Source organism: Rhinatrema bivittatum, chromosome 18 (assembly GCF_901001135.1).
Source record: "Rhinatrema bivittatum chromosome 18, aRhiBiv1.1, whole genome shotgun sequence".
NCBI lineage: Eukaryota > Metazoa > Chordata > Amphibia > Gymnophiona > Rhinatrematidae > Rhinatrema > Rhinatrema bivittatum.
In genome coordinates, this window is record NC_042632.1 from 60,363,628 (window position 1) to 60,383,056 (window position 19,429).

The following is a 19,429-nucleotide window of genomic DNA, read 5'->3' on the forward strand; positions in this document are numbered from 1 at the left end:
AGTGTATCTGTGAGGGGGCACCATCTCATCCCTCACCTCAGGCAGCAGATTGCCTTGAGCCACCCCTGGAGAGGAATAATCCCCAATTTATAAAGCAAGGGATATTGCATAGGCTTAATTAAGGCTAAAGCTGCAATCACCTGTGTCCTTGGTATACATCTCAGTGATATTGCATCTTCTTATTAAACTTCAGAAAAAGGAAGAGATTTCAATAGAACAAAATCCCGAAATAGGCAATCTGCATTTGTGGCCAATACTTCTATGATGACAAAATATCCAATGATATGTTTGACTATATACCTGGGATTCCTCCATCAAACAAACCGCATTATGTCATTTAGCAAACTCCCAGGATGTTTTCTGAATAAAAACCAAGGATGTTGGTCAAGCAAAGTTCAAAAATGTTTTTTTATTTAGCAAAACCCCAACCCTTCTAAGTGTTTTAGCATCATTGCCTGCACTCTAATAACAGGAAGACAAGGTTTGACTGATGATTAAGATATTTTTAATGGGAAGATGACCCTGGGTTTAATAGCTCCTCACTCACAGCGGACCCAATGTCTCACATTCAAATGAGGTTTAAATGACATCAGACACCGTCAATTTATGCAGAGGGGACAAGTGAAAGCTGACATCAGAACAACAAAATCCCAGATCAAATTGATGTCCTTGTTTAGAGCTTTTGGCACCACAGTCACAAATTATAACAGACAGCACAATGTCCACAGTGAAAGTGACATTAATATAATCCACTAGATGGGGCGATCCATCGGCCAAATTAAACAAAGAAAAAGCCAAATGTACTAAAAAAAAAAATCTTTCAGATTTCAACCACAAGTGAAAGCAAAACGTGGCAGTATGTTGTCAAGCATATCATTGGATATTTTGCTGTCATGGCAGCCTTGGTCACACATCTCTATCTGGGTTTCCTTTGAAATTTACTAAGATCTGACACACAGGTTTGATGCATTTTAATTGAGATGTTTCCCAAGGGCACATTGGTTGCACAAAAGTGTATGATTACAGCTTTTGCCTTGATTAATCTATGTGGTAGCCCTTGCTGTTTATACTGGCGATTACTGTTCTTGGCTTATGCTTCAGGTGGTTTTTATGATCATTTTGTTATACTTTTGCTTACATGTTCTTTCTTTTTTTGGTTATTTTGATGTATGCATGTGAGCATTGATTGATTGGTTCTTTTATATAGCAGTGGTAAACACAAAAACTGAATCACAGTTCTAAAATCATTGGCTGTAATATATTTTAAACAATGCATAGTTTCATAAGAACACAAGAAATTGCCATGCTGGGTCAGACCAAGGGTCCATCAAGCTCAGCATCCTGTTTCCAACAGAGGCCAAACCAGGCCACAAGAACCTGGCAATTACCCAAACACTAAGAAGATCCCATGCTACTGATGCAATTGATAGCAGTGGCTATTCCCTAAGTAAATTTGATTAATAGCCGTTAATGGATTTCTCCGCCGAGAACTTATCCAAACCTTTTTTGAACCCAGCTACACTAACTGCACTAACCACATCCTCTGGCAACAAATTCCAGAGCTTTATTGTGCGTTGAGTGAAAATAATTTTGTCCAATTAGTCTTAAATGTACTACTTGTTAACTTCATGGAATGCCCCCTAGTCCTATTATTCGAAAGTGTAAATAACCGATTCACATCTATTCGTTCAAGACCTCTCATGATCTTAAAGACCTCTATCATATCCCCCCTCAGCTGTCTCTTCTCCAAGCTGAACAGCCCTAACCTCTTCAGCCTTTCCTCATAGGGGAGCTGTTTCATCCCCCTTACCATTTTGGTAGCCCTTCTCTGTACCTTCTCCATCGCAATTATATCTTTTTTGAGATGCGGCGACCAGAATTGCACACAGTATTCAAGGTGCGGTCTCACCATGAAGCGATATAAAGGCATGATGACATTTTCCGTTCTATTAACCATTCCCTTCCTAATAATTCCTAAAATTCTGTTTGCTTTTTTCACTGCTGCAGCACACTGAGCACACTGAGATGACTATTTTAAAGTATTATCCACTATGACGCCTAGATCTTTTTCCTGGATGGTAGCTCCTAATATGGAGCCTAACATCGTGTAACTACAGCGAGGGTTATTTTTCCCTATATGCAACATCTTGCACTTGTCCACAATAATTTCATCTGACATTTGGATACCCAATCTTCCAGTCTTGCAAGGTCCTCCTGTAATATATCAGTCTGCTTGTGATTTAACTACTCTGAATAATTTTGCATCATCCGCAAATTTGATAATCTCACTCATCGTATTCCTTTCCAGATCATTTATATATATATATATATATATATATATATATATATATTGAAAAGCACCAATCCAAGTACAGATCCCTGAGCCACTGCATACCCTTTTCCACTGAGAAAATTGACCATTTAATCCTACTCTCTGTTTCCTGTCTTTTAACCAGTTTGTAATCCACGAAAGGACATCGCCACCTATCCCATGACTTTTTAGTTTTCTTAGAAGCCTCTCATGAGGTACTTTGTCAAACACCTTCTGAAAATCCAAATACATTACATCTACCGGTTCACCTTTATCCACATGTTTATTAACTCCTTCAAAAAAATGAAGCAGATTTGTTAGGCAAGACTTCCATTTGGTAAATCCATGTTGACTGTGTTCCATTAAACCATGTATATGCTCTACGATTTTGATCTTGAGAATAATTTTCACTATTTTTCCCGGCACTGAAGTCAGGCTCACTGGTCGGTCTAACTTAAAAAGGTCGTTCTAGCCAGAGCTTTGATCTAAGTCTAAACCTTTGTTCCTCCTAAATGTTCCACAAAGTGACTGCTCTTCTGGTGAATGCTGAGGGTGGTAGAGAGAAGAGAGATGAATCGGAACCTGAATCGGTTCCGATTCAGGATCCGATTCACATCGTGAATTTTTTTTCGTGCGGCCCAATTGGGGGTTTTTTTTATCGGCTGCGCCCGAGCCGATAAACGAAAAACCCATCCCGACCCTTTAAAACAGCTCACGAACATGAGCATGCCAATATTTTATGCAAGGATTACATTTCCCAAAGGTTGCGATAGTAAACTGGGCCACCAACAGCAGCTGAGAGCTAAATTTCTCAGGAATCAGAGACTTGGCCTACCATCCTAAAAGGGCCACCGATGGAACAATATATACTGGGATATCCAATATATTGGCCATTTCTTGTGCACCTTGTGACCAAAACCGTTGGACCTCTGATCAGTACCACCACATATGCAGCTACAAGCCAGTCTCAGCCCACCCTCTCCAGCAGACAAAAGCTGCATCTGAGAAAAGCTTAGCATGAAATACAGGGGTGCAATACTTTCTCTGTGAGAGCTTAGCCATGAGCCCCATCCGCTTAACACATATGGAGATACAAAAAGCAGAAGTCCATATAGTTTTCCAGGTTTTGGAATCCAGATTCAAACCTAAATCTGCATTCCAAGCATCAACTAGTCACAGAAACAAATTTAGCAGTCTACATTCCTCAATATAGCACTGTTATACTTTTAGCAGAAGCTTCAACATCAATAAAAAAATATATATATATTCCGTACAATTCAAAGGCCTAGGCAGCTTGGTTAACTCCAAATTACCATCCCAAGCTTGCCACAATTACAAATCAAACACTTGAGAATCAGGTTGAAGATCGAAATCCTGCCTTAAGTCTTGGAACATCCTAAAACTGCTATCGCCCAATAGCTGGGCAATAAAAACCAAACCCTTATTGTGCCATTCTTTAGATGGTAGAAAAAGGTACATGCAGACACAGTAAGGTTTTCACATAGAGGGCTGATATGTCTTTAAAGTCATGAGAGTCTAGAACGTGTAGATGTGAATCAGTTATTTACTTTTTTTATTTAGTTATTTAAAAAATTTTTATGTACCGATACTCGTTAAGAAAACATCACATTGGTTTCCATACAACGTGAAATCAGCCCACAGGGCTTTACAATGTAACTGATAATATAAATGGGGGAATGGGGTCAGGTCAACAGGGGCTATGGTATACATTCAATAAGCACGAAATAAACTTAGAAACATATATACAAGATACAAACAATCAAAGAAGAGGGAGCAGGGGGAGGGGGTGTGGCGGGATCATGCGTAGGCGTGCGTGAATAGCTACGTCTTAAGTTTCTGCCTGAATTTCTTAGGGCGGGTCTCGAGGCGTAGCTGGGTGGGATTGTGTTCCATAGGGACGGGCAAGCTAAAGATAGGACGCGTTGTTTGGTGGCTGAAAGTTGAAAGAGTTTAGGAGAGGGCGTGTGTATGGATGCTATATATGGCATTCTTGTGGGTCTGGAGGTGGAGCGAATGTGCAGTGTGTCTGTGAACCAACGCATGTCCGGATTATGAATAGCTTTGTGTATGAGGGTAAGGGTCTTAAATTGAATTCTAGCAGTGATGAGGAACCAGTGCAGTTGTTTGAGAATGGGTGTAATGTGTTCATTTCTGCGAGTGCCTGTTAATATTCGCGCAGCTGCATTTTGTAGCAGCTGCAATGGGGCTATAGTGTTCTTAGGAAGACCTAGGAGTAGTGCGTTTGAGTAGTCTATCTTAGATAGTATCAGGGCTTGTAGGACTGTTCTAAAGTTGCTAGCATGCAGGAGAGGCTTGAGTTTTTTGAGGGTATGTAGTTTATGGTAACAATTCTTGATGGTGGAGGAGATAAAATTCTGGAGGCTGAATTGGGAGTCAAGGGTTACACCAAGGTCTCTTTTGGATAATAGAAGGACTAGGGGGCATTCCATGAAGTTAGCATGTGGCACATTTAAAACTAATCGGAGAAAATTATTTTTCACTCAATGCACAATTAAGCTTTGGAATTCATTGCCAGAGGATGTGGTTAGGGCAATTAGTGTAGCTGGATTTGGATCTCTTGGAGGAGAAGTCAATTAATTGCTATTAATCAAGTTGACTTAGGGAATGGCCTCTGCTATTTATTTCATCCGGCCACCAGGTGTCATCTGTGAGCACGATGCCAGGGGTCACTCAGTGACCATGACTTCTCCCACCCACCCCCATCCCCTGGGACCATAGACGCTGCTACTGCAGCATCCTTAGCACTGGACAAAATAGGAAGCAGAAGATTCAACTCGGGAATCAAACTTAGGACCTTCCTCATTGCTCTGCCACGGAGCCATTGAGTTAGCTAAGGTGTGCATTTTATTCATTGCTGTCTTTATTTTATTTTTTCAGATGTCATCTCTTACAAATTCGTTGGTAAGTCCAATTTACTATATGACAAACAATTTCAGAAGCATGAGACATGTTTATTAATTGATCTCTGGTTCAGCTCCTCTTAGAAATATAGAAACATGAGGGCAGAAAAAGACTGCAGGGTCTATCTAGGCTCACCATGTGTCCAATTAATTTAGCATTACTTCATTACAGATCCTCTGTATGTATCCCACACAGCAGTAAAGTCTGTACATAGATTGTACATGCAGACTTTTCCAAGGACTGACATACATAAGTTCACTTTGATTTTGTCTCAGCCGGTTTCTCATTATAAAGCTGTGAAGCCGCCATAGAAAAATGTCATCAAGCAGATGCTGCTCATCGATAAAACCCTGCAGCTGTCTTGAAACCACTTTCTCAATGATTTTACTTAAAAATGGCAGGGAGGAAACGGAATGAAAATGATCAAAATCCATACAATCCAAACTCCTTGTTTTTACATTGTGACAACTGAAGCAATCTTAGGAGCATCTGGCAGATGCCTTTATTCACATTTATATCCTTAGAGTTTCAAGTCACCATCTCTCCTTTGATTTAAGCCTTTTTGAGCAGAGGGAGAATGACTTAAATTAATACTTCTAAATTACTGACTTACGTTTGCTAATCTGTGCCCTTCCCTAAACTCACTGCTTGGATTCTGTCCTTTAGAATGAGCCCATTGGGCCTACACCAAGAAGCCTTAGCATTTGCTCCTGCTAATTGACCCATAAATTGACTTTTTCTTTTGTATGCAGCCCATGAGATCCTCCTCCTAAACTCTCTGCTCTCGTTCTTTCCTTTAGAGTGATCTTCTAGGTTTTGCACTTGATAACGTAAGTCTAAGCCTTTGCTCCTGCTAATGTTCCATAAAGTTGCTCTGTTCATGAAAATCTCTTCCCTAAACTCAATGCTTTTCCTTTAGGCTAGAGCTGATAGCAGTAGAGTTGCCAACTGACTCCAGATTATCACGACTGGCTGATCAAGTCCTGGTTTTCTGTCACATCATGCAGGAACTTGTGCTCTTGCTTTTCCTAGGCAACACAATGGAGACGACATAAGTAAAAGTCCCTGAATGCAATGCTGGATGGAGGTAAAATAAGGATTGCATCTGAAAATCTGGAGCCAATTGGCAACCCTAGTTGTTAGTGTAACTGATGCTCGGGTAAATCCTAACCTTTCCGCCTGCTTAATTGTTCCCTAAAGTGACTTTGCTATTCTGTGTCCTCCCCATGAGATCCTCCTCCTCCCTAAATCTCTGCTCTCATTCTTTCCTTTAGGGTGTTGCTGTTGACATTGTGACTAATGTTGTCGTAAGTCCAAAGCTTTCCTCCTGCTAATTATTCTATAAAGTGACTTTGCTGTTTTGTGTCCGTCCCATGAGATCCTCCTCCTCCCTAAACTCTCTGCTCTCATTCTTTCCTTTAGGTTAGTCTTGTTACCAGTTTGGCTGGTCGTGTAAGTCTAAACCATTCCTGCTGCTAATTGTCCTATAAAGTGACTTTGCTATTCTGTGCCCTTCCCATGAAAGCCTCTTTCCTAAACTCTCTGCTCTCATTCTTTCTTTAAGGATGGTGCTGTTGCCATTGTGACTGGTGTTCTGGTAAGTCCAAAGCCTTCCTCCTGCTCATTGTCCTATAAAGTGACTTTGCTATTCTGTGTCCGTCCCAGGAGACCCTCTTTCCTAAACTCCTGCTCTCATTCTTCCCTTTAGGATGGTCTTCTTGGCACTGTGACTGATGTTCTGGTAAGTGCAAAGCTTTTCTCCTGCTCGTTGTTCCCGAAAGTGACTTTGCTATTCTGTGCCCCTCCCATGAGATCCTCCTCCTCCTCCCTAAACTCTCTGCTCTCATTCTCTCCTTTAGGGTGATATTGTGAACAATTTGTTCAGTGCGGATTCCAACATAAGACATAGAACCGCATTAAAACATAACAGTAATACACAAGTAATGTCTCAGCTTAGTTCAATTATCCTCTAAGTGAAGCAGTGTTTTAAATGCTGACATGGGCTCTTTGAGGATTGCGTCCCCTTCTGCTGGTGGAAATAGAAGTGCAGAGCCGCGCACGCTTCCTTTTACCGCAGGCAGAGGAGGCGGTCCTGGGGCGCAGTTAGGGCGGGGCATGTTAGCAGCTGCAGGTCTCTACACGGGGCTTCTACTCCACTCAGTTTTTGAAAAGGAAAGATTTCCCTTTGAAACCTGAGGTGAAGTCTGAGGGTAAAAGATACGCGTGGCCTTTACACTTATGAGCACCATTAGAAAGATGCCCTCTAGGGGCTTGGGGGCTATTTTCAGAGAGACTTTGAAGGCAGAATACTGTTTTATGGGCAGCAATGTCCTTTTTAAAAGATTACCCCACCCAAAATGCAGATAAAGCTATGCACATGGGTTATTCTTGTGTGGAATTGTAGCCGGGCTTGAACACACGTAAAACACCATTCTGCACATGTACAGAGGCCATTTGATAATTACCTCAGGGGTCATACGGATAAAAAGAGGGCGAGAGCAACTTTACGTGTACCTGAAAGAGGGCGGAGTTAAGCGTTCTATTAAACTTTTTTTGCTTCCTCTGCACTGGTTAAAAGAACAAAGTTATTGCACCCCCTGTTATTTGTAAACTGGCATGATATGATTGTATCATGAATGCCGGTATAGAAAAGCTTTAAATAAATAAATAAACAAGTAAAGTGTCATTCTAAAACCAAAATGATAAATAATCCTCTCGCTGCATTGAAACGTACTTTTCCAAAAGTTTAATTAATGTACAAAAATTTGAAACAGATTTATAGTTTTGAAGATGATCTTTAGGGTGGTGCTGTTGACTCTGTCTGCTGCACTAACCCATACTTTTTCCCCTGCTGTTCTGTAAAGTGACTTTGCTGTTCTGTGTCTTTCCCATGAGAATCTCTTCCCTGCACTCACTGCTCTCATTCTTTCTTTATTGTTATAATTTGGTGTGAAACGTGGGCCCTGAGTCGTAGCAAGAGGGGACTCCACCCACAGGGAGGAGCCCCGTGGGGACTTGCTACGATAGGCTAGCTCCAGTACTAATGCACTCAGAGAAGAGAGTGCATTACTATTATACTGCAATGATGAGAATTGTCCGAGAAGTGGACAGTGAGGCAGAGTCCAGAGAGAGAATTTCCCAGCGATGATATCCAGTAGTAGTCAGCAACGCAGGGTACGCTGTAACGTGCTCTCACCAAGAAGATGTTGAAGGTGGATCCGGTAGTGGTCTGCAGAGTGGGATGCGCCATGAATCCACACTTGTAGATGGAGAAGAAGGAGAGACAGGCTGGGTAGTAGAAGTACTCACTCTGTAGGCTGAAAGTGACGAAGTCCTTCTGAGGGATGAAGGACCGGAGCGCAGCAAGGCCCCCGAGGAGCGAGTACCTAAGGCGTTCGAGCAGGAACTCTGGAACAACGAGCATCTGCAACGAAGTGGAATAAAGCTGGAAGAAATCCCAGTGAAAGTGGAATTAGGAGGAGAATCCTTGCTAACTCACTGGAATGTGGAGTAGGAAGGCCTTAAATACCCCTGCAGTGATGATGTCATCCAGAGGGTTGGCCCAGGCTTCCCACCCTGGGCCCTTTAAGGGGAGAGGCCATTGATGGCGCACGCGTCTCAGCAGCGTCAGGGGGCAGGGCTTAGCTGGCGGCGGCGTTCCTCCCACGGGAGAAGGCCTCTTGCTCGTGGAGCAGGCCGAGCGGGGAACCTATGAGCTGCTGGCCTCGGTGCCGGGTGGCCCGGAGCTGGACGTCAGCTGCGGGGAAAGGTGAGCATGGTCGGCCAGGGCCTCTGTGGTCGACTGACGTAACATTTATTTCTTTACCTGTTCATATATTCTGCAACTTCCAAATACTCCTCCAGTGTGGATTCCAGCAAAACACAGACAATTACTTTGAAACATAACAAAAGAAAGAACATTAAAACAAAATGAAGGCTCCTTCATACTGTCTTTAGACATTAAAGCATAAAATCAGACATTAAATTGTGTAAAAATAATAAGTTTTGGTTGTTTTCTAGAATGTCTTCTCAAAATTCACTTCTGTAACACCCTCTCATCATACACAAAACCTTACACAACCAAAATTTGCTTAATGACTCCCAACATTTCCTTCCCCTCAATAGGCCCACCAGATCCCAATATCTGGCAACCCTCTCCTAAACTTACACATCGTACCACCACGAAAAAAAGTGCCCTGTCCATTGCAGGACCTGCAATCTGGAACTCTATGCCCACCGGCCTACGCCAAGAGCACTGTTCAAAAAACCCGGCTATTCCAACAGGCATTTACTTAATACAGTGTCATCTACAGCCCCCCCAGCAATATTTCCACCTCACTTCTACCTTGCCTCCTCTTCTTCTCTCCTTCCACATCCTATCACCCTGCAAATACCTTATTGCCATTTTATATCTAAACTTATATTACTTGTATTATTTAATCAACCCTCCTTATGTTATTGGTTTTTGTTTGAAATCAGTTGCATGTAAAGCCCTTACGCTGCATTTTGTGTTCCTTGTAAACCGATGAGATGTTCCCAATGAATGTCGGTCTAGAAAAACATAAAATAAATAAATGAATGAATGAATGAAATAAACTGCTCTGATTTTTTTTTTTTTTTAAGGGTATTGTTGATCTGCAAGGCTTGGTAAGTCCATTATTCTATTCCATTCTCTGCCCATCCCGTGAGAACCTCTTCCCTAAATGCACTGCTCTAATTATTTTTGTATTTATTTCCTTACCTGTTCTTATATTCTGCCATTTCCGACTGGTTGCCCAGTACTGCATTAAAACATAACAATAAAATAAAGAACATTAATTCAAAATTAAGAAGCCTTCAAACTGCCCTTAGGCATAAAAACAAAATCTGCCTTAACATTATTTAAAAAGAATAAGGAATTTTGTTTTCTCAAATCCAAATAATGGTCTTCCCCTCTCAGGGCAGCAGGGAACGTGTATCAGATTGTGGGTGCTGAGAAGAAGAATGTTCCCCCCTGTGATTCACGCAGGCGATAGTGTCCCAAGGACGGAAGAACAAGTGGATCCCGTCCTGAGGAACGCAGCTCCCGCATTGATGTAAATCCTCCTAACGATCAGACAGACAGGAAGGATTTTCACTGTGCAGCTCCTTGTGCAGGAGTCAGAGTTTTAAACCGGACTCGCTGCGGCATTGGCACCTGATGTACTGCCGGCAGCCTGGCACTAACACTTTCATGCAGTTCTATAGCAGTAATTACCCTGCTGCCCCATTTTGGGCCAAATGCAGATCCTATTAAGTTTTTGGGAGTCCTGCGTACAGTGCTCACAAAAATCTATGTTGGCTAAAACAAGGTAACCTAAACAGAAAAATGTAGCAAAAACACTTATAACATAATGACCACACAAAGCTTATCATGAAAATGCCAGAAGCATAAACCATGAGGCAGGGTGAGGTGGCGGCCTCAGGTGGCAGAAGTTTGGAGCGGCAAAAAGTGCCCCTGCAAAACACTTGTGCCGCAGCCACTGTCTCACCCTCCCTCCAGAGTCAAACATTGGATCGGGCAGGGATAAACCAAACCCCTGCCTAATCTGCTCAGTGGCAACCCCGGGCAGCAGGAGATGATGTCGGAAGAAATGCTACTGGTCATCTCCTGCTGCCTCGAAACTGGCAATCCAAGAGAGGAGGAGGACGCAGTGCTTAAAAAAAAAAAAGATCTAAGATCTATGGACGTGTGTGGGTGACTGCTTGTGTGTGTGTTGGAGGGGGGTGAGAGCCTGTATGGGTGTGAGAGACCTTGTGTGTGTTGAGGTGGGAGGGTGAGAGCCTGTGTGTGGGTGGGTGAATGAAGGGGTGGCTGCCTGTGGGGGTGTGTGTGTGTGAGGGAGCCAGTGAGAGTGAAAGCGTGTGTGTATGAGAGAATCCAGGGGAATAAGAGCTCGGGGGGAGAGCCTGAGAGTGTGTCATTGTTTGTGTGAGAGAGAGAGAGGTTGTGGGTGTGTATACAAGCATGTATGTGTGAGTATGCGACAGTGTATCTGTGAGGGGGCACCATCTCATCCCTCACCTCAGGCAGCAAATTGCCTTGAGCCACCCCTGGAGAGGCATAATCTCCAATTTATAAAGCAAGGGGTATTGCATAGGCTTAATTAAGGCTAAAGCTGCAATCATGTGTGTCCTTGTGTAAACATCTCAGTGATATTGCATCTTCTTATTAAACTTCAGAAAAAGGAAGAGATTTGAATAGAACAAAATCCCGAAATAGGCAATCTGCATTTGTGGCCAATACTTCTATGATAACAAAATATCCGATGATATGTTTGACTGTATACCTGGGATTCCTCCATCAAACAAACCGCATTATGTCATTTAGCAAACTCCCAGGATGTTTTCTGAATAAAAACCAAGGATGTTGGTCAAGCAAAGTTCAAAAATGTTTTTTTATTTAGCAAAACACCAACCCTTCTAAGTGTTTTAGCATCATTGCCTGCACTCCAATAACAGGAAGACAAGGTTTGACTGATGATTAAGATATTTTTAATGGGAAGATGACCCTGGGTTTAATAGCTCCTCACTCACAGCGGACCCAATGTCTCACATTCAAATGAGGTTTAAATGACATCAGACACCGTCAATTTATGCAGAGGGGACAAGTGAAAGCTGACATCAGAACAAAAAAATCCCAGATCAAATTGATGTCCTTGTTTAGAGCTTTTGGCATCACTCTGTAAAAGTCACAAATTATAGTCCTCCCCACCTCCAAAACCTCTGCTGAGCTTTATTCAAAATAGAGAGTTAAAAATAATCAGGGGAGTGATGTTTCTCTGCTTCCATAGCCTGCGGCTGAATCCAGCTAAGGTGCTCATTGATAGGCAGATGACGTAACTTCCCGATATACAGAAAGGGGCATAGACCCCACACTACAGAAACACCTAAGGTGCTCATTGATAGGCAGATGACGTAACTTCCCGATATACAGAAAGGGGCATAGACCCCACACTACAGAAACACCTAAGGTGCTCATTGATAGGCAGATGACGTAACTTCCCGATATACAGAAAGGGGCATAGACCCCACACTACAGAAACACCTAAGGTGCTCATTGATAGGCAGATGATGGAACTTCCCGATATACAGAAATGGGCATAGACCCCACACTACAGAAAAGTTTAAAAGCTCTGAGCATGCCAAAGCCAGGAGACCCGCAGGTTTCTCGGGCTGGCGTGTGCCGTGCAGATCCTGTATCTTCTGGTACGCGCACAAACATTTTTTGGGAGAAAGGGGCGGGGTGTGGGAGTGGTCTGGGCAGTGCATAGGCGTTCCTGGATTTTAACATTAAACCACTGCATAAGTATTTACGTGCACAAGCACAAACCAGGGTCCTCCTATCCGTGTATCTTTACTTCTGCTATGGATGGTGTCTAATTAGCATAATAACAAAAACGAGGCTAGTTAGCAAGGATTGAAGGGTTAAAGCTAAAAGAGAGGCAGGGCAGGTTAATTGGGGGGGAGGGGGGTTAGGAAGGCCTAGCCTTTACCTGGGTGACTGGGAGCAGACTGGGGAAACTGGTAATTGCGTGAGCGCGTGTATCTAATAAAAATCCCCCCCCCTTACAAAGTAGATCCGGCATTTGTGTACACATACGTGCATCCCATATAAAACTGCGTGTACATGCACATGCGTGCTGCCGAACTTGTACCATACGTGCGTAGATGTGCACGTGTTATAAAATGGACGCGTGTCAGCAAGCAAGCATGAATATACGCCCGTGAGGCTGTTTCTCCGTTACTGTGCTATGGTATCACTGAACCCTAACCCACCAATGAAAGGGCAGTGAACAGACAGCACAGTGTCCACAGTGAAAGTGACATTAATATAATCCACTAGATGGGGCAATCCATCGGCCAAATTAAACAAAGAAAAAGCCGAATGTACTAAAAAAGAAATCGTTCAGATTTCAACCACAAGTGAAAGCAAAACGTGGCAGTATATTGTCAAGCATATCATTGGATATTTTGCTGTCATGGCAGCCTTGGTCACACATCTCTATCTGGGTTTCCTTTGAAATTTACTAAGGTCTGACACACAGGTTTGATGCATTTTAATTGAGATGTTTCCCAAGAGCACATTGGTTGCACAAAAGTGTATGATTACAGCTTTTGCCTTGATTAATCTGTGTGGTAGCCCTTGCTGTTTATACTGGCGATTACTGTTCTTGGCTTATGCTTCAGGTGGTTTTAATGATCATTTTGTTATGCTTTTGCTTACATTTTCTTTCTTTTTTTGGTTATTTTGATGTATGCATGTGAGCATTGATTGATTGGTTCTTTTATATAGCAGTGGTAAACACAAAAACTGAATCACAGTTCTAAAATCCTTGGCTGTAATATATTTTAAACAATGCATAGTTTCATAAGAACACAAGAAATTGCCATACTGGGTCAGACCAAGGGTCCATCAAGCCCAGCATCCTGTTTCCAACAGAGGCCAAACCAGGCCACAAGAACCTGGCAAGTACCCAAACACTAAGAAGATCCCATACTACTGATGCAATTAATAGCAGTGGCTATTCCCTAAATAAATTTGATTAATAGCCGTTAATGGATTTCTCCGCCGAGAACTTATCCAAACTTTTTTTGAACCCAACTACACTAACTGCACTAACCACATCCTCTGGCAACAAATTCCAGAGCTTTATTGTGCGTTGAGTGAAAAAGAATTTTGTCCGATTAGTCTTAAATGTGCTACTTGCTAACTTCATGGAATGCCCCCTAGTCCTTCTATTTTTCGAAAGTGTAAATAACCGATTCACATCTACTCGTTCAAGACCTCTCATGATCTTAAAGACCTCTATCATATCCCCCCTCAGCTGTCTCTTTTCCAAGCTGAACAACCCTAACCTCTTCAGCCTTTCCTCATAGGGGAGCTGTTTCATCCGCTTTATCATTTTGGTAGCCCTTCTCTGTACCTTCTCCATCGCAATTATATCTTTTTTGAGATGCGGCGACCAGAATTGTACACAGTATTCAAGGTGCGGTCTCACCATGGAGCTCTGTATAGAAGCATTATGACATTTTCCGTTCTATTAACCATTCCCTTCCTAATATTTCCTAACATTCTGTTTGCTTTTTTGACTGCTGCAGCACACTGAGCCGACGATTTTAAAGTATTATCCACTATGATGCCTAGATCTTTTTCCTGGGTGGTAGCTCCTAATATGGAACCTAACATCGTGTAACTACAGCAAGGGTTATTTTTCCCTATATGCAACACCTTGCACTTGTCCACATTAATTTCATCTGCCATTTGGATGCCCAATCTTCCAGTCTTGCAAGGTCCTCCTGTAATGTATCACAATCCGCTTGTGATTTAACTACTCTGAATAAGTTTGTATCCTCTGCAAATTTGATAACCTCACTCATCGTATTCCTTTCCAGATCATTTATAAATATATTGAAAAGCACCGGTCCAAGTACAGATCCCTGAGGCACTCCACTGTTTACCTTTTTCCACTGTGAAAATTGTCCATTTAATCCTACTCTCTGTTTCCTGTCTTTTAACCATTTTGTAATCCACGAAAGGACATCGCCTCCTATCCCATGACTTTTTAGTTTTCTTAGAAGCCTCTCATGAGGGACTTTGTGTTACGGGACCGGGCTGGGGCCGGCCCGCGCGAGTCCGTCTCTGGCCTCCCAGGCCTGTTCCGCGGCCTTCCCCGGCGTCTCCACTGCGAGGGAGATGCCGCCGACTCCCCGTCGCTGGCCCCAACCACTAGGCGTACGTGAGGGGCTCCAGTCTTAAAGGGGCCAGCGCGGGAAACCTAGGACAGCTCCTAGGATGACGTCAAACGCTGCAGGGTATATTACCCTGCAGCTGGGATTGGATCCTCGCCTTGCAACGAGGTTCCTCAGGTTTCCTGGCTTGCTAGTTGCTGTGTTCACTTTGGATTGCTGCTGTCTTCGACCCGGCTTGCTTCCTGACCTGTCTCCTGCTTCCGCCCCTTGGTTTTTGTATTGACGTCTGACTTCTGGCTTCTGACCCGGCTCCGTCCTCAACTCCATCTTCTGCTTCGTCCCTGGCTCTGGCGTAGTTCTCGGACTCCTGGCTCCTGACCCGTCTTCGCTCCTGGACTCTGACTTCGGCCTCTTCCTCATCTCAGATATCTGTTACTTGCTGGCCCAGAGGTTTCTCCTAAGTCCCAGCGGCTCGGGCTCTCATGGGCTCCTCCCAGGGGAGCCGCGGGCTTCCGAGGGTGAAGACACTTTATCCACCTGGGTCCAGTCATCACCCATCTCTTCAGCCGTTACCTGGGTCCTTGGTCGCATAGGACTCCACCTAAGTCCAAGAGGTCCGGGTCCCTACGGGCTACTCCTCGGGGGACCTCGGACCTCCAGTGGTGAAGTCTCCTCTGTGTCTTTTCCGAGCCGCCTCCCAGCTGGAACGCTTGCTGTGGCCTTCCATAGCATACCACCCTCAGTCCCAACCGGCCCAAGGGTCCACGACCGTAACACTTTGTCAAGCACCTTCTGAAAATCCAAATACACTACATCTACCGGTTCACATTTATCCACGTGTTTATTAACCCCTTCAAAAAATTGAAGCAGATTTGTTAGGCAAGACTTGCCCTGTGTAAATCCATGTTGACTGTGTTCCATTAAACCATATCTTTCTATATGCTATATGATTTTGATCTTGAGAATAGTTTCCACTATTTTTCCCAGCACTGAAGTCAGGCTCACTGGTCTATCTAACTTAAAAAGGTCGTTCTAGCCAGAGCTTTGATCTAAGTCTAAACCTTTGCTCCTCCTAAATGTTCCACAATGTGACTGCTCTTCTGATGAATGCTGAATGTGGTACGGAGGGCTTGGCTCTTTCTACCCCTTGATAATGGGATATTGGGAGGAAGTCTTATCTTGGATATGTAACTGCACGAGCTTTCTTGTGCCCTGTGAGGTAATAACAGTTTTCTTAGCTTTGCCTATTCCAGTTATCTTTCCCCAAAGCACAGTGCACACTGCTCTGATAGTGCATCTGCTTGTAGCTGCTACACAACCTGTGGCTTTGCACTGGAAGGCGCAGGATAAGTCGCCTTTTGATATTTGGCTTTTAACTCTCTTTTTATGTTCTAATATTGTATGCTGTAACATTTTAAAATAAAGAGTCATGCGAGATCAGTACAATATATATATATATATATATATATATATATATATATATGTATATATATATATATATATATATATAATTACATTCAAAGAGATCCCAGAGAAACAAATTGCATGGTAGTATTAAACCGAAGGCAAGATGGAAGGAGATCACACCCATCATGGTAAATGGTAATAGGGGTTACAAGACCCCAGATTATATTATATTTGAAATTCTCCCCCCTGAGATTATAACGTAGCTTTTCAAGACAAGCATGTCACGAACATGAGCATGCCAATATTTTATGCAAGGATTACATTTCCCAAAGGTTGAGATAGTAAACTGGGCCACCAACAGCAGCCGAATTTCTCAGGAATCAGAGACTTGGCCTACCAACCTAAAAGAGCCACCGATGGAACAATATATACTGGGATATCTAATATATTGGCCATTTCTTGTGCACCTTGTGACCAAAAGTGTTGGACCCCTGATCAGTACCACCACATATGCAGCTACAAGCCAGTCTCAGCCCACCCTCTCCAGCAGACAAAAGCTGCATCTGAGAAAAGCTTAGCATGAAATACAAGGGTGCAATACGTTCTCTGTGAGAGCTTTGCCATGAGCCCCATCTGCTTAACACATATGGAGATACAAAAAGCAGAAGTAATGGCCTGGTTTTTGGCCTCTGTTGGAAACAGGATGCTGGGCTTGATGGACCCTTGGTCTGTCCCAGCATGGCAATTTCTTATGTTCTTATGTTCTTATTTAGTTTTCCAGTTTTTGGAGTCCAGATTCGAACCTAAATTTGCATTCCAGCATCAACTAGTCACAGAAACAAATTTAGCAGTCTACATTCCTCAATATAGCACTGTTATACTTTTAGCAGAAGCTTCAACATCATTAAAAAAATATATATATTCCGTACAATTCAAAGGCCTAGACAGCTTGGTTAACTCCAAATTACCATCCCAAGCTTGCCACAATTACAAATCAAACACTTGAGAATCAGGTTGAAGATCGAAATCCTGCCTTAAGTCTCGGAATATCCTAAAACTGCTATCGCCCCATCGCTGGGCAATAAACACCAAACCCTTATTGTGCCATTCTTTAGATGATAGAAAAAGGTACATGCAGACACAGTAAGGTTTTCACATAGAGGGCTGATATGTCTTTAAAGTCATGAGAGTCTAGAACGGGTAGATGTGAATCAGTTATTTACTCTTTTGGATAATAGAAGGACTAGGGGGCACTCCATGAAGTTAGCATTGGGCACATTTAAAACTAATCGGAGAAAATTATTTTTCACTCAATGCACAATTAAGCTCTGGAATTCATTGCCAGAGGATGTGGTTAGGGCAATTAGTGTAGCTGGATTTGGATTTCTTGGAAGAGAAGTCAATTAACTGCTATTAATCAAGTTGACTTAGGGAATAGCCTCTGCTATTAATTTCATCAGGCCACCAGGTGTCATCTGTGAGTACGATGCCAGGGGTCACTCAATGACCATGACTTCTCCCACCCACCCCCCACCCTCCCCCCATCCCCTGGGACCATAGACGCTGCTACTGCAGCATCCTTAGCACTGGACAAAATAGGAAGCAGAAGATTCAACTCAGGAATCAAACTGAGGACCTTCCTCATGGCTCTGCCACGGAGCCATTGAGTTAGCTAAGGTGTGCATTTTATTCATTGCTTTCTTTATTTTATTTTTTCAGATTTCATCTCTTACAAATTCGTTGGTAAGTCCAATTTACTATATGACAAACAATTTCAGAAGCATGAGACATGTTTATTAATTGATCGCTGGTTCAGCTCCTCTTAGCTCTGTGGATTTGTTAAACATAGAAATATAGAAACATGAGGGCAGAAAAAGACTGCATGGTCTATCTAGGCTCACCATGTGTCCAATTAATTTAGCATTACTTCGTTACAGATCCTCTGTATGTATCCCACACAGCAGTAAAGTCTGTACATAGATTTTTTTTATTATTATTATATACTGACATTTGATCTCAATCTGAGATATCACACCGGTTTACATTCAGGTACTGTAGGTATTTCACTATCCCCAGAGGGCTTACAATCTAAGTTTTTTGTACCTGAGGCAATGGAGTTTAAAGTGACTTGTCCAAGGTCACAAGGAGCAACAGCAGGACTCAAACCCTGGTCTGCTGTTCATCATAATCAAGAGCAATTAGCCTTCTTTTATCTTTTTAAAAAAATATTTGCTGTATTTATTTAAAATATGTATGCTGCGTTATCCAACCTTCTAACTGGATCCCATCATCACTTTCATATAATTAGACATATCAATTAAATTGCAAACATATACATGAAGAAGGTCTGAAACATTCCATAGCTCATGAATAAGATAAAACAAGTTAAATCTGTGAGCAGAAGCAAACCACATTCAAATTTCAATTGCTTGAGAAAATAAATGAGCTTTTAAAAGGTTTCAAAATCTAATCAAAGATGTTTCAGATTTTGTCTCAGCCGGTTTCTCATTATAAAGCTGTGAAGCCGCCATAGAAAAATGTCATCAAGCAGATGCTGCTCATCGATAAAACCCTGCAGCTGTCTTGAAACCACTTTCTCAATGATTTTACTTAAAAATGGCAGGGAGGAAACGGAATGAAAATTATCAAAATCCATACAATCCAAACTCCCTGTTTTTACATTGTGACAACTGAAGCAATCTTAGGAGCATCTGGCAAATGCCTTTATTCACATTTATATCCTTAGAGTTTCAAGTCACCATCTCTCCTTTGATTTAAGCCTTCTTGAGCAGAGGGAGAATGACTTAAATTAATGCTTCTAAATTACTGACTTACGTTTGCTAATCGGTGCCCTTCCCTAAACTCACTGCTTGGATTCTGTCCTTTAGAATGAGCCCATTGGGCTTATTCCAAGAAGCCTTAGCATTTGCTCCTGCTAATTGACCCATAAATTGACTTTTTCTTTTGTACGCAACCCATGAGATCCTCCTCCCTAAACTCTCTGCTCTCGTTCTTTCCTTTAGAGTGGTCTTCTATGTCTTGTACTTGATAACGTAA

General features: G+C 42.5%; 1 protein-coding gene across 26 annotated transcripts in view; it reads left to right on the top strand.

Annotated features, from left to right (window-relative positions):
* Nucleotides 1–19,429, top strand: part of LOC115079838 (PE-PGRS family protein PE_PGRS33-like) — a 97,489-nt gene that overhangs the window by 27,727 nt on the left and 50,333 nt on the right. For all 26 annotated transcript variants that reach the window (XM_029583740.1, XM_029583741.1, XM_029583749.1 and 23 more), the window contains exons 6-14: nt 5,231–5,254; nt 6,055–6,084; nt 6,529–6,561; nt 6,677–6,706; nt 6,819–6,851; nt 6,963–6,995; nt 9,878–9,901; nt 18,092–18,115; nt 19,396–19,425. In XM_029583740.1, the coding sequence (XP_029439600.1) occupies nt 5,231–5,254; nt 6,055–6,084; nt 6,529–6,561; nt 6,677–6,706; nt 6,819–6,851; nt 6,963–6,995; nt 9,878–9,901; nt 18,092–18,115; nt 19,396–19,425 (261 nt within the window). The remainder of the gene's footprint in view (nt 1–5,230; nt 5,255–6,054; nt 6,085–6,528; nt 6,562–6,676; nt 6,707–6,818; nt 6,852–6,962; nt 6,996–9,877; nt 9,902–18,091; nt 18,116–19,395; nt 19,426–19,429) is intronic.